The 16422-nt window shown below is 36.4% G+C and overlaps 1 protein-coding gene across 2 annotated transcripts in view; it reads right to left on the bottom strand.

The window, feature by feature from the left end:
• Positions 1-14918, bottom strand: part of LOC127440673 (interleukin-6 receptor subunit beta-like) — a 32195-nt gene extending 17277 nt beyond the window's left edge. For both annotated transcript variants that reach the window (XM_051697406.1, XM_051697407.1), the window contains exons 1-7: positions 14835-14918; positions 14168-14261; positions 8235-8355; positions 5499-5677; positions 3853-4001; positions 2659-2818; positions 2500-2582 (exon numbers count right to left, since the gene is read on the bottom strand). In XM_051697406.1, the coding sequence (XP_051553366.1) occupies positions 2500-2582; positions 2659-2818; positions 3853-4001; positions 5499-5677; positions 8235-8355; positions 14168-14261 (786 nt within the window). In that variant the 5' untranslated portion in view covers positions 14835-14918. The remainder of the gene's footprint in view (positions 1-2499; positions 2583-2658; positions 2819-3852; positions 4002-5498; positions 5678-8234; positions 8356-14167; positions 14262-14834) is intronic.
• Positions 14919-16422: the final 1504 nt, after the last annotated feature.

Genomic DNA, 16422 nt, shown 5'->3' with positions numbered 1-16422 from the left:
ACAAGTCAATGGGCCAGTACCTACTATTTTAACTACTATATAACTACTAATATATATATATATATATATATATATATATTAATGCACTTGACCTGTCAATATCTGATCACAAATTGGTGTCTTTTAATGCCAATTTAGCAGTATCAAAGATTGTTTCAAGTCATACTATCTCTATCTGTAACATAAAGAATATTAATTTATCAGCATTTTCTAATGAAATTGACATCCTTCCAAGTACAGATGAGCTATCTAGTCTGGATGAACTGGTTCTTCACTATAATGATCGATTACAGACACGGACTGTGTCATTTGTTCATACTGCTCCCTGGTTTAATCAAGAATTACGTAAATTAAAAGCAAAAGGTCAACAACTGGAATGTTTGCATGTAAAGACTGGTCTTACTGTGCATAAGGACATGTATTATAATCACATCAGACAGTATAAGGAAGCCCTTTCCATGGCAAAATCAAAATATTATGCTGATTTAATTAATGCTGAAGAGGGCAATACAAGAACATTGTTTTCCACAGTTAATAATATTCTAAGACCACCTGATTTTATACCATCACACCTGCACTCTGCTGTTTTATGTGATTCTTTAATGGCTCATTTTAACGATAAAATCGAAAACATTCACCAACAACTGATGACACAAAATGATGGGGGCATGTAGTGCATTTTATTCTGTTCAGTTAGATTCTTCTTTAATTACTCTCTCTAGTTTCTATCTGCCTACTATGGATGAGATAACTAAGTGTGTTAAAACATTTGAATCTACTACTTGTCAGTTAGATCCCATTCCTACACATTTGGTCAAGTTTTGCTTACCGTCTTTGTTACCGCTAATAACTGGAATTATACATTCTTCTCTTACTACTGGTACCATTCCTTCATCTCTTAAAGTAGCTGCTATTACCCCTATACTTAAGAAACCTGGTGCAGATCATAATAACCCAGAAAATTTCCAGCCCATCTCTAATTTACCTTTCTTTTCCAAATTGTTAGAAAAAATAGTTGCTCAGCAGGTACATGCTCATCTTGTAGATAATAACTTATGAGCAATTTCAGTCTGGCTGTCGCCCATTTCACAGCACAGATACTGCACTAATTAGAATTACTAATGATCTATTGAAAGCTGCAGATTCTGGACTTCTATCAATACTCGTTTTTCTTGATTTAAGAGCTGCTTTTGATACAGTTTCACATAGCATTCTACTGGAGAGATTGGCTTCCATTGGTCTTACTGGTATTCTTTTTACTTGGTTTAGATCATATCTATCGGGTCGAACCCAGTTTGTTCAAATGAAAAGTTTAGGATCACAGACCTCAGAGATTATTTCTGGTGTGCCTCAGAGCTCAGTCTTGGGCCCTCTTTTGTTTATTATTTACCTTTTACCTTTAGGACATATTTTTCGTAAATTTGGAATCAATTTCCATTGTTATGCTGATGACACCCAGCTGTATTTGTCCTCTAAGCCAAATTCAATTCTACAGCCACTATTGCCTTGTTTATCAGAAATTAAATCATGGTTAACATGTAATTTTCTTAAACTTAACAGCGACAAAACTGAGATCCTACTAGTGGGCACCAAATCTAAATTGAAAAATTGTGACAACTTCTCACTGACTATCGAAAATTCTGTTGTTTTTCCTTCAGTTCAGGTTTAGAGCCTGGGTGTCATATTAGATAGTACTCTATCATTTGCAGCACACATAAATAACATTATTCGGTCAGCGTACTATCATTTACGTAACATAAATCGCCTTCGACCATCTCTAATGGCACTGCTGTTCTTGTACATGAGTTAGTCACATCTCGTATAGACTATTGCAATTCTCTTCTTAGCGGTGTCCCACAAAAACTTCTGCACAAACTTCAAATGGTCCAAAATTCTGCAGCTCGGATCATTATGTGAACACCTTCGATAGAGCACATTTCTCCGGTACTCCAACAACTTCACTGGCTGCCAGTCAAATACCAGATAGAATTTAAGATTTTACTTTTTACTTACAAGGCTCTTCATAATTTAACCCCTTCATATCTACGTGAGCTTCTTCATGTTTACTCACCAAACCGATCCCTTAGATCTTCTACTTCCCTTACTCTTACTGTACCCTCTATACGTTTGACTACTATGGGGTCTAGAGCTTTTAGTTATTCTGCTCCTTGTCTTTGGAATTCTCTAGCACAAGATGTACGAAATAGCCCTACTCTGCTAACTTTTAAATCATGTCTCAAAACCCATTATTTTAGATTATCTTATTTCTGATTTTTAAGGATTGTGTTTGTTGATCTTTGTCTATTTGTATTTGTTTCTTTTATCATGTTAGATAAAGTTATGCAATTATTGTTTGTGTATTTTAATGTACATGTAAGGTGTCCTTGAGTGTCCTGAAAGGCGCCCACAAATAAAATGTATTATTATTTATTATTATTATTATTATTATTATTATTATTATTATATCATAAAAAATGGATCTATAATTCAATGGCAAACCTTCCAGAGCAGGGTGAGACGTCTCTTTCCAACTTCTTCAGCATGCTGGATGTGTCTCCAGAACCGAGGAGCAGCAGATGGGGCTGAGGAGAGGATAAAGTGATACATAAAGACAGTACAGTTGTTCTGTCAGCACCCTTTTCAACACTAATCCCTCACCTTTCTCATCTGTCCTGATGTCTTCAGAGGTCCATGAGCTCCAGTGAGCAGATGATCGATTGTCCTGAATTCTCAACTTCACCATGTACCTGGATCCTGCATATAAATCACAAATCTCCAAGGTTTCGTTGGAATATGCTTGTATGGTCCGTGATTGAGTCTACAGCATGAGAGGAGACAGTTCCTTCAATCAGATTTGTTAGTATTTTATTTATTCAGTTATATCTAATCAAAAATCTAATTTGTTAACTGCATAAACAGCACTCTTTAAGGGATAGTTCACCCAAAAATGAAAATATTGTCACCATGTAGCATGTTCTCACCCTCGTGTTGCTTCAACTCCATTTATCACTGTCACGACTACTATGTTGCTCGGAACTGTACCCAAGAATTTCACACACTATTGCACTTGTGTATATGGTTGTGTGACAATAAAAGTGATTTGATTTGATTTTGATTTTGACCATATCAAAAAAGAGAATATTTAGTCTTATTAACCATTCACATTTTGGAAAAAAAGGTGCAATAAAAGTGAACGATGACTGTGGCTAACATTCGGCCAAATCTCCTTTTGTGCTCCATGGATAAAAGAAAACCATATGGGTTTTGAATAATATGAGGGTGAATAAACGATAGCACAATGTTTGTTATTTTGGGTGAACTATCCCTGTAAGTCATTGTTTCTCAACTTGTTTCGCTTCAGGATTCTATGTTGGATGTTTAGTGGTGACCTAACACAACACTTAAGTGTTTATTGTACAAAAGAAAAACAAAATTCCATAAAATCAAACACTGGAATTTTTTATTTATTTATTTGACCATTAACTCCATATAGGCTCAACAATAAGCAAAATTATTAACAAAATATAATGCTCTCGTAAGCCAAAAATTAACTGCACAAAACTATTGAGGATGGCACAAAGTATGCTTAAGGTGCAAGGCAATGCATACTGTATTTAATGTAATCTGGGTCATAATTGCTTTTTACTTTTTAGGCTTCTTCATGGTTATTGAAGATGAGGGCATGTCGCACAGCCTGTTTATTTTGCTACATTGCATTCTATTATTTGCATTTAGCATTTTTATCTCCAATATCTGTGACTCTATCAGAACAGACATGCAATCCACCAGTTGAGAACCTGCTCTTTAATTTTGTTTGTGTCCATGATGGAGATACTAGTGTTATGTGTAAACCTGGTCATGTGTGGTGTACTCTATTTGGAGCCATCTGCAGGATTTTTCTTCCTCAGAGAGGGTGTTGGTTTTCCCCCAGACCACCTCCAAACACCCGGGCTGCCTTGCTGATGGCCCGATTTTTGTAATCTGTGGGGGACGAAGCTTCACTGGCGGGGGGGGGGGGGGGGGGGAATAATTAAAAACACAAAAGAATAATTGTGACTTGATGATCTTAGAGTCAGATTTCATAGGCAGTGCTTATTTTATTTTCAATGTAAATTACTCAAAGAAGTCATCCACTACAGATTAATAATTACTTTTTGTTAAAATATAAAGAATGTTAAAAAATAATAATAATTATTTATACAAAACAATTTAAATAAACATCTACTGTAATGAAAATGTTGTCAATTTCTGAGTTCAAAATCATTTTTAGATATTTTTTTTTAAAGTGGTGTTACCCGCCCGGATACATTAAAACTGATTGACTACTCTTGTAAAACGGCATAAAAGTAAGTCTTAAAAAAAATAAAAAATAAAAACAAAAAATATTATATATATATATATATATGTGTGTGTGTGTGTGTGTGTGTGTGTGTGTGTGTTTTACATTGAAAAATCTGTTTGAAAACTTTTTAATTTTTTTAATTAAATTAATTATTAAGTTGCACAATCTAAAGTATTCAAGGTGCAAGGAAAGAATTGTAATACTTTTTATTTGATGGTTACACAACTTGACATTTTTAAAGTTATTAAATCATTGTATTTATTTATTTATTTTGTAGAAAATGCTCTAATTGTTTTTATGACTATTCTGAAACCAACATTTAATAAATACATTTCTACAAACTTGACACGTGTTTGAAACTACATTTTTAAAAGATTTCTCATTTTTATCAACTTGGACAATCTTATTGTTCAAAGACCATGTATGAATGCAGTTCATGTATAAAATGTATTGCATATAAATAATATCATCTTCGAAATATGTGTAACCCAATGTAATAGTAGCATCATTGAAAGTCACAATACCTGCAATCTCATTACAAGAGTTGAAAATGCACTCCATTCCACTGCAGTTTGACTTAAGAAATGTATCAGATTACAGTAACCAGTTACTTGGGCATTGCGTGACACCAAACACTGTTGTTTACTGTGGTCAGGTGTATAATGCTGAGCAAATAATGTTGAACACAAGCATCAATTGTAAACATTACAACAGACATTTAGATGAAAATTAGCTATTTACATAATGTCATCTGATAAGCAACTGTCTTGTACAAACATTTTCTTAATCTCATTGTTTATTCAAGCACTACCACAACCAATGAGACTCAACCTGATACAATAGATATGTTTGAAATACAGTAGCATACTGTGTACTGCATACTGCACAGTGTAGCATGCTGTGTATACTCTGCCAACTATTTTAATCATAGTATGTGAAACTGTACACATTTTGCCACAATTAACATTTCAAACATTAGTAGGATGCAGCACTATTGTTGCATGACCTCAAACGTTTCTTGTTTGATTCAGAAAGTGGCATTCAGTTTGAGTATGGTTGTATGTTATTTCAAACATTGCAATCTGCACATAATTTGTCTGTTGCATACTAATGTTGTTTTTGTGGCATGCTTAAGTTGGTGAGAAAGCACAAATACCTTCACTGATACCAAAGAAGAAGAAGCGTGGAGAGCGTATGGGTCCAGCATGTGTGGACACCAGCACATCGGCATAGAAACAGTGAAATGCAGAATCAATGGGCTGAATGGAGCAGTTGGAGCCTCTGCTTTCACACACACCCACAGGGATGAAGATGCCTTTGGTCTCACAATCAGTTCTGCACAGAAATACACCAGAATTTTCACACTCTATTTAGACTATTACAAATAAAGCTTCCAAGTAGAACCAAAAAGGGTTTCTGGAGAACGTTTATGAGTTGCACAAAGAAATGTTGATTCTCTAGTTTTTTGTTACACTGTAAAAAGTGCAATTGTTAGCTGTTACCATACCAAATGAAGCACATTTAAGTTGGCTGACAAAAAATTTTTAGTGTGCAGAAAACATCTATGTTCTGTAGGTTTAAAGAACCCCAAATCATGGGGCCTGGGTAGCTCAGCGAGTAAATACGCTGACTACCACCCCTGGAGTCGCGAGTTCGAATCCAGGTCGTGCTGAGTGACTCCAGCCAGGTCTCCTAAGCAACCAAATTGGCCCGGTTGGGAGGGTAGAGTCACACGGGGTAACCTCCTCATGGTCGCTATAATGTGTGGTTCTCGCTCCCAGTGGGGCACGTGGTGAGTTGTGCGTGGACACCGCAGAGAATAGCGTGAAGCCTCCACACGTGCTATGTCTCCGCGGTAACACGCTCAACAAGCCACATGATAAGATGCGCGAACAGATGGTCTCAGACGCAGAGGCAATTGAAATTCATCCTCCGCCACCCGGATTGAGGCGAATCACTACGCCACCATGAGGACTTAGAGCGTATTGGGAACTGGGCATTCCAAAATGTGGAGAAAAGGGGAGTAAAAAAAAAAAAAGAACCCGAAATCTACACCAATCTGAAGAACCAATAATGTTACAAATAACTTTTTGAATCTAACATTAAACCATAAAGTAACCCAGGAAGGTCCCTAAATATCTAAAAATGGTTCTTGAAGAAGAGGGTTCTTTGTTTAAAGTGATAGTTCTCTCATCATTTACTCACCCTCATGCCATCCCAGATGTGTATGACTTTCTTTCTTCAGCAGAACACAAATGAAGATTTTAGTAGAATATCTTAGCTCTGATGGAATTAGTGATCTTAAGTGAATGTTTTCCAGAACTTTGAAGCTCAAAAAGCATTTAAAAATAACATAAAAGTAATCCAAATGACTTCAGTGCTTAAATCCATGTCTTCAGAAGCAATATGATAGGTGTGGGTGAGAAATAATCAATATTTAAGTCCTTTTTTTTTTACTATAATATAAGTATAATTTACTATAAATTTGGGACAGTAAGTAATCTCTGGTTGGAGGACCTAAGAGATGTCACTGGATGGTGTTCAGACAATAAATCAGAGAGGTAAGAAGGTGCTAATCCGTTTAAGGATTTAAAAATGAGGAGTGTAATGGATCGGCAACCAGTGCAGAGAAATTAAAATAGGGGTGATGTGTTCACGTTTCCGAACACCAGTCAAAAGAGGTTGGAAATAGGTCTAAAATTAGACAAAAATATAGGGTCTAAATTTGGCCTTTTAAGAAGGGGTTTTACAGTGGTACAGGTGCATCTCAATAAATTAGAATGTCGAATGTCGAAATGTAGAATGCGAACAGGCATATAAGGTTTGGCAGTATGAGATAAAAGGGGAACAGTAAATTGTTATCATAAAAAAGGTCTTAAATATTGATCTGTTTCTCACCCACATTTATCATATTGCTTCTGAAGACTTGAATTAAAACACTGTTGTATGGATTATTTTATGATGCTTTTATGTCCTTTTTTCAGTTCTGGCCACCATTCCCTTACATTATATGGACCTACAGAGCTAAGATAATCTTTTAAAAATCTTTGTTTGTGTTCTGCTGAAGAAAGAAAGTCATACACATCTGGGATGGCATGAGGGTGAGTAGATGATGAGAGAATTTTCATTTTTGGGTGAATTATCCCTTTAACTGCACTAAAGTGCACCATTAAAGAAATTGTTTTACAAGTATATGTTGGTTAAAATACATTATTGTGAATAAATAAATAAAATGAATAAATATGAAAGATTTACTTCTAGAATTAGTGATCTTAAACTCCCTGTATCATTTAGCTATCTGTGTTCTATCAGATCATAAACACACTGAAGAATGGTTAACCACTTTCAAATCAAGTAATTTAGTAGTCTGAGACTCAAGTTAAGCTTCAATGAGTTACACTTTTTGAGATAAAGAGCTGTCTGGGGTTTCAAACACTGATGCTTATCGTTTATCAGTTTCATCATTAAGTACGAATATGCATGTTGGTTGACACTAGTCATGCCAATCGAATCCATCTTGAGCATATCTTCAAAGACGTCTTCTAAGAAAAGCCCTTTAATGCCATGTATGCATCTGTGAAATGCTGATTTTATAACAGTATTTTGTAGAATTTTCAGTAGAAAAATACTAATTATGGAAAAAATTTTTTGGCAGTGAATGAATTTAATGTCAAAACAAGTAACATTCTGCAGAACTGCAAGGTGAATTCCCTTAAAACATGCACATGATTGTATCAGATGGTACTGAAATATAACATGATACTGAATGATTACCATACTTATATACATGGTAATTACATGGTACACCAAGGTGCTGTGGTACGACTCTGGGACTTCGTCCAAAAGCATGATCATACTATGGTACTTTTTGTTAGTGTGGAAAGTTTCTTACTTGTTAACTTGAAGTCTGTAGCTGCGGTTGCTGAGTGTGAAGTTTGTTGATTCCCAATAACAGGTAATACTGGTGTACTCCAAAATCACACATTGTCTGACTGACAGTGCTGATGATAACACTAAGAAAGAAAGTGTTTAAAAGCGTTTTTTACACACAAAAATATCAGGGAACTTATTCAACACACAATATTTTATACAATGTTGGTGCTTGCCCTTGCAAAGCTCATCTCCACAATGTTGATGTGCTGCTATGCGGTTGCTAGGGTGTTGTAGGTCATAATGGTATGGCCCATTCCCTACTTTAAGTCTGTGACATTTATTTAGCATTTTATCATCCGCTGTAGCGGATAGGGTATGTTTTTTTTATCATTAACAATAGAGCCGGCCCACTTTTTCAGCTGCTTGGTCCCGGAAGTATTTTTCCCTTTCATTTTTTTCATAGGCATTTTTGTAAAATCTTTTATAAAAGCATTCTGAGGGGGCCTGGGTAGCTCAGCGAGTAAAGGCGCTGACTACCACCCCTGGAGTCACGAGTTCGAATCCAGGGCGTATTGAGTGACTCCAGCCAGTTCTCCTAAGCAACCAAATTGGCCTGGTTGTTAGGGAGGGTAGAGTCACATGGGGTAACCTCTTCGTGGTAGCTATAATGTGGTTCTCGCTCTCGGTGGGGCGCGTGGTGAGTTGTGCATGGATGCCACTGAGAACAGCGTGAAGCCTCCACACACGCTATGTCTCCACGGTAATGTGCTCAACACGCCACTTGATAAGATGCGTGGATTGACGGTCTCAGACGCGGAGGCAACTGAGATTCATCCTCCACCACCCGGATTGAGGCGAGTCACTACGCCACCATGAGGACTTAGAGCGCATTGGGAATTGGGCATTCCAAATTGGGGAGAAAATCCAAAAATAAATAAATAAATGAAAATAAAATAAAAGCATGAACTAAACCAACCAGCTCTGAGGTGAATCACAACGTTACAAACTTTATTTTGAAGCAAAAAAGTATTCAAATAAAGAAAATCAAATAAAAATACTGTGTACTTAACGTCTATCTTGAGGAAATGAACTACAGTCCCATGTTGCATTATTCAGTGACAACTGAATTGAAAACACTGGCAAAATACAAAACTGTTGAATTAAGGTTATTGCAAAATATTCAGATATACTGTATATAAATATATAAGTAGTTTGAGAGTGTAGGGAGACGACTTGAGTGCATCATGAAAGTGGGCTCTTTGCTTCAGAGCTCTTTTGGCGCACTTTGTTCACAGCTGTTCTCTGACTGGTGGATCGTTTCCCTTCAGGATCATGGGTAGTGTAGTTTTTCGCCAGGAATTTCGCTCTTAAACACGTTTTTATTTTTGTATTTTAAATGAAGTTGAAATAATACTGACTGATGTCTTAAACAAAAGCATATACCATTGATTAACAACCTCAGAGCTCACAGTAGGTCTTTTTTTTTTTCTCCCTTTATCTCCCCAATTTGGAATGCCCAATTCCCAATGCACTCTAAGTCCTCGTGGTGGCGTAGTGACTCGCCTCGATCCAGGTGGCAGAGGACGAATCTCAGTTGCCTCCATGTCTGAGACGTCAATCCACACATCTTATCACGTGGCTTGTTGAGCACGTTGCCGTGGAGACATAGCGCGTGTGGAGGCTTCACGCCATCCACGCACGACTCACCACGCGCCCCACCGAGAGCGAACCACTTTATAGCGACCACTATGAGGTTACCCCATGCGACTCTATCCTCCCTAGTTGCTTAGGAGATCTGGCTGGAGTCACTCAGCACGCCCTAGGATTCGAAATCGCGAGCTCCAGGGCTGGTATTCAGCGGCTTTACTCGCTGAGCTACTGGTCTCTCTTTAAAGGTCTATAAGTTATTGTTAAAAATAAATTACCCTATGGAAAAAACAATGGTATTTTTATTCTGGAACCAGACCAGGGCATGTTTTCTCAGTATTAATAAATTTCACCATATAAAACACATATGACAACTTGCCCCGACCTGACACTGACATAAAATACCCTTTTCCTGAGAACAGTTAAAATTTTTGGGAGACAATCTTGAAATCTACCTTCAGTATATAGTTAACTCTTGGCAGAATGTATACCAGTGTGAATTTAATGTGTTTGTTTGTTTACTCAGCAGCTTAGTATTTTAGTTTGAAGGACTGAATTCACAAAAAGTATTCCAATTTAAGACAGTTTTGCATTTGATGTTTGAAACCAACTTGTAAAACCACTGCTAAAGAAAACACATTTGTGTCGTTGGACTTTTAGCCAATTGAGATTTAGCCCTTGTGACAACTTCCCCATGTGACAACTCACCCCAGTTTTGCCAACATAGCCCAGTTTGACACACAATAATGAGGCATTAACACCCTAGAATGCATTTACAATACAAAATAAACATCTGCAGCACATGGCAGCCACAAACAACCAGCACTTTGGATCAGATTTCAGATAAAGGGCAAGAATTAATCCACCTCCTGGACTTACAAAGAGATTCCCAGCAGAGCAGACCACACAGAAATGATGGCAGAAACACAAGCACACTTTGAAAGAAAGCATTTCTGCGATTTCTCAACACAGCATCATGTTGTGCTGTCATTCTGGGAAATGTGGGTGACTCAAAACTGAGTCAGCACATGTGTTGTTTACAATATTTCTCATCATGTGGGCCAAATATAAAAAAACAAGCCCCAATTCTCATCAAGTATTTCTTTTTTTTTTTTTTTCTCCCTGGCTTAGCCAATCTACTTAGCCAAATTAGAAAAAATTCTGATTCAGGTGAATTGTTCTTGTAATTATTTAATCCACGCTCATTCTCGTTCTGCCAAGACAACAAAAGCTCAAAACCCGTTGAGGACATCTTTTCCAATGCCAAAACAAAAGTTAACCTTTCCACCTACAATGTTATGACAATAATTTAGGTATAGTGATTTAAAATATATGGATGTTTGTAGATATAGATGGAAAGCAGTTGCATTTTGGAAGCTTGTGGCCCCTCAATATTTAGGCTCGTGGTCCACCATATGGGTTTCTTCAACATGATAACAGGAAATCAGCATGTTGTTTCCAAGAGTTCCAGTACTCTAAGGTTGGTCATATTATGCCGACTCACCAGTAAGCGAAATCTCCCATCAGAAATTCTTGCATCAGCTCCAGCATGTTTAACTTCTCCTGTGGTGTGGCTAGAAGCACGTTGTGTCAGTGTGAGAGGCCCGTGTTCAAATCACACTTTGAAACCAGAAAGTAAATGCGCTCGCATATTTAGTGACAAGCGCAATTCAGAGGTTGCCTTTTTCCCTCTAACATAAAAACATTTCTCCATTGATGGTTAGGTTTAGGTTTGGGTTGGGGGGGGTACAGTTTACAAAAATGCATTTCTCTTCACAGTTTTACAGCCTGTACAGCTGAAAACATCTCGCTTCACAACACTTTCACCCAGAAAATGGAGCTCATACATGCCCATACGGCCAACAACACTTACAAACACTTCCCGTTTTGGCCACTGTGGGCAGTGTTTCGTATTTCGGTAAGCAATTTTTTCAGCTACAGAAAGGTTAACCTACTGTTTCCGATTTTTCTGTGAGATCAGTCTGGTTTTTCAATAGCTTATTCTTAAAATATTACATTTGGTCTCCCCCAATTCTAAATATATGGATGATGTAATAAAGGATTTTGCATCTGGAGGAGCAAAATATCTGTATCCCTGCTGGCCATGTAGGTTGATTACACAAGTGCAGAGCATAACTTTGGTCATCAATCATCAACATTTAGGAAATGTTATGTGACACTGAATGTGCCAGATTTTTTTACCTTAGAACATGCTTTAATGTGCACCTACACTGTAAAAATTAAAAGACACTCGAGTTACCATTTTGGGTTCCTCAGCTGCCACACCGGTGGAACCTAGTCTTAGTTCCTGCAACTTACTCATAGTTCCTGCAAAAACTCTGATGAAAGTCAACAGCTCTTTCTGTAACGCCATCATTAGTGAAAGGCTTTGAGACATTTATCTTGAAGTTCCTTAAGTAAACACACATTTGAGGCTCCTTGAAAAGAGTTTCTGGAGGATCTCAAGAGGGTTCCACCGGAGCTGATGAACCCCAGATGGTGCCTTGAGAATCTTTGAATTTTTACAGAGTTATCTTAATGTTAGTTCCAGCAGAGATTTTTAACAAAGAATGAAAACTGTGTCTACAACTGACTTGATTTCGTAACTTACAGAGACTTCCACTCAGCCTGAGATTAATTGTCTTGGTAAAAAGCACAATGGTGATATGTCACCCCTCCTTCCCATGCAACCCGTCCGTTACCAGCCTATATCCTAAACCAAATCACTATGCTACAGCACACATATACTGTATATATATATATATATATATATATATATATATATATATATATAAATAAAAACACACACTGGCAGCCAAAAGTTTGGAATAATGTACAGATTTTGCTGTTTCGGAAGGAAACTGGTCCTTTAATTCACCAAAGTGGCATTCAACTGATCACAAAGTATAGTCAAGACATTACTGATGTAAAAAACAGCACCATCACTATTTGAAAAAAGTTATTTTTGATCAAATCTAGACAGCAGCCATCACTCCAACACCTTATCCTTGAGTAATCATGATAAATTGATCATTTGGTACTAGAAAATCACTTGCCATTATATCAAACACAGTTGAAAGCTATTTGGTTTCGTTAAATGAAGCTTAACATTGTCTTTATGTTTGTTGTTGAGTAGCCACAGTATGCAATAGACTGGCATGTCTTAAGGTCAATATTAGGTCAAAAATGGCAAAAAAGAAACAGATTTCTCTAGAAACTCATCAGTCAATCATTGTTTTGAGGAATGAAGGCTATACAATGCTTGAAAAACTGAAGATTTCATACAAGGTGTACACTACAGTCTTCAAAGACAAAGGACAACTGGCTCTAACAAGGACAGAAAGAGATGTGGAAGACCAGATGTACAACTAAACAAGAGGATAAGTACATCAGAGTCTCTAGTTTGAGAAATAGACGCCTCACATGTCCTCAGCTGACAGCTTCATTGAATTCTACCCGCTCAACACCAGTTTCATGTACAACAGTAAAGAGAAGACTCAGGGGTGCAGGTCTTATGGGAAGAATTGCAAAGAAAAAGCCATTTTTGAAACAGAAAAACAAAAAGAAAAGGTTAGAGTGGGCAAAGAAACACAGACATTGGACAACAGATAATTGGAAAAGAGTGTTCTGGATCTTAACCCCACTGAGCTTTTGTGGGATCAGTTAGACTGTAAGGTGCGTGAGAAGTGCCCGACAAGACAGCCACATCTATGCCAAGTGCTACAGGAAGTGTGGGGTGAAATGTCACCTGAGTATCTGGACAAACTGACAGCTAGAATGTCAAGGATCTGCAAAGCTGTCATTGCTGCACGTGGAGGATTTTTTTGATGAGAACTCTTTGAAGTAGTTTTAGTTAAATTTTTTTCCCAAATTGTAATAGTAATTTTTCACATTATTAATGTCCTGACTATACGTTGTGATCAGTTGAATGCCACTTTGGTGAATAAAAGTACCAATGTCTTTCCATAAGAGCAAAATCTGTACATTATTCCAAACTTTTGGCTGCCATTGTGTGTGTGTGTGTGTGTGTATGTATGTATGTATGTATGTATGTATGTATGTATATATATATATATATATATACTGAACAAAAATATAAACGCAACAATTTCAAAGAGTTACAGTTCATTTAAGGAAATCAGTCAATTGAAATAAATTAATTAGGCACTAAACTAATCTAATCTAATCAATGCATATGGAAAATTTCTGGGATCTTTTTTTCAGCTCATGAAACATGGGACCAACACTTTACATGTTGCGTTTATATTTTTGTCCAGTGTATATTACTGAGGTTACGCAATCTACCTGCACCCAGAGACCTGGTCACTGCGCACATCCAGAGCAGGAGTCCAATTCTCCAGAGCTTCATCTGGGTCATTTCAGACTTCAGGAGCGTCATCTGGGAAGGAAGTTCAAGTCATTGATGCAGACATTCAGAATTCCAACATAACAAGTCATAAGATATGCTTAAAGCAAACACTCTTGTGCAACGAGCGACTTTAAAAGAGCTTCCCGACAAAATCAGCGCACAGAAAAACGTGCCCAACCGTAATCGAATGAATGGAAGCAGAAATATAAACTTTTATAGGTTGACAAGCCAGATAAGTCCCTATTTTGTAACTGTAACACAAACACGCTGTTAAAACGAGAATGTGTGCAGAGCAATTTCTACCTGGAAATCCCTTTAATATAACTCTCGTCGGTAAAAACTATTAATCAGGTTGATTTAGTCATATTAAATAATATGTTTGACTTGAATTAAGATGTTAATTTAGATGTTACCAAATGGTGCACATGTTTAGGATACCAGACATGTCTAGGATACTTTTTTCTCGATATGACGTCAAAATACTTTCACCTTTCTCTTGGATGATAACGCAAATTAAGTGAACTACATGTTTTTTTTTTATTGTAGACAATCCAATTGAAAACCACAAATAACACAGTCGACACACACAGACGCCTTGCCTACCTGTTAAAGAACCAGAGAGCTGCACACTTTCCAACAACATTTATAGCCTTTAATAAGTGTCCACGTAATTGCAGTGCCGATGAGATATAGATCCTGTCTGATATGGAACGATCAGCCCACACCGGAGACGCGTAAAAGCGCACGTCCAGAGCAGGAGTTTTCCCCTGTCGTTTGTGCCAGTACAGTTCATGTAATGTTTTGAGGTGTTTATTTTATTTTATAGACTACTACACATCCTACTGAGAACAAGCCGTTCATGTTTGTGCACTGCAGCAGACATCTGTTAATATAGTATCTTCATGGTAGATCTTAAATAAGTCATTCTGGGATTGTCTGTTACACCAAATTACAACATTACTACAGCTACTACTAACAACCATAACAACAACAATAATAATAATGTTATATATATATATATATATATATATATATATATATATATATATATATATATATATATATATATATATACTTTTTGTTTTAAGTCTCAAGATTTAATTTAAGATGTTCAGTGCAAGACCATAACATTATGCGTAGGGTTAAATAGAGTTTGTATTTCATAATAATAATGATAATAATAAATTATATAATATAATTTGTGATTTTTTTATGCTTTCAACAAATGAATAAAATCCAAAATATTTAAGATATGTACTGTTAGACCATTTCATTATGCAAAGGGTTATATAAAATAATTATTATTGTAATAATAATAACAATTATGACATGTTTATATATATATATATATATATATATATATATATATATATATATATATATATATATATATATTGATATGTTTTATGCTTTCAACAATATAATGATGAAAAAATATTTAATTTAAGATGTGCACTGTTAGACGACCATATCATTATGCAAAGGGTTAGCCTACATACAGTGCTGTGGAAAAGTATTTAACACCATCCTGATTTCTTCTGTTTTTGTGTATATTTCATACTACATTTTTTTAGATCTTCAAACGAGATATAAAACGAGGTATAACATAAAACAAAGGCAGCCGGAGTAAAAAAAAATACAGTTTATATATATATATATATATATATATATATATATATATATATATATATATATATATATATATATATATATATAAAATATTGAATCAGAAAAGTTATCCAACACCTAAATCACCCATGTGAAAAACTAACTGCCCCCTTAAACTTAATAGCTGGCGGTGCCACCTTTAGCAGCAACAACAGCAAAAAACACTTCCGATAACTGGAGATCAGTCTTTCACAATGCTGTGGTGGAATTTTGGCCCACTCTTCTTTTCAGAACGGCTTTAGTTCAACCACATTGGAGGGTTTTCGAGCATGAACTGCCCTTTTAAGGTCCTGCCACAGCATCTCAATCGGGTTCAAGTCAGGACTTTGACTAGGCCACATCAAGACTTTAATTTAGCTTCTTTTGAGCCATTCAGAGGTGGACTTACTCCTATGCTTTGGATCATTTTCTTGTTGCATAATCCAGTTGTGCTTGAGCTTCAAATCACAGACTGATGACCGGACGTTCTCCTTTAGGATTTTCTGGTAGAGAGCAGAATTCATGTTTCCTTCAAATATTGCAA

This window comes from Myxocyprinus asiaticus, chromosome 5 (genome assembly GCF_019703515.2).
Source record: "Myxocyprinus asiaticus isolate MX2 ecotype Aquarium Trade chromosome 5, UBuf_Myxa_2, whole genome shotgun sequence".
Taxonomy (NCBI): domain Eukaryota; kingdom Metazoa; phylum Chordata; class Actinopteri; order Cypriniformes; family Catostomidae; genus Myxocyprinus; species Myxocyprinus asiaticus.
Note: the sequence above shows the minus strand (reverse complement) of the source record. Positions and strands in the feature narration are given on the sequence as shown.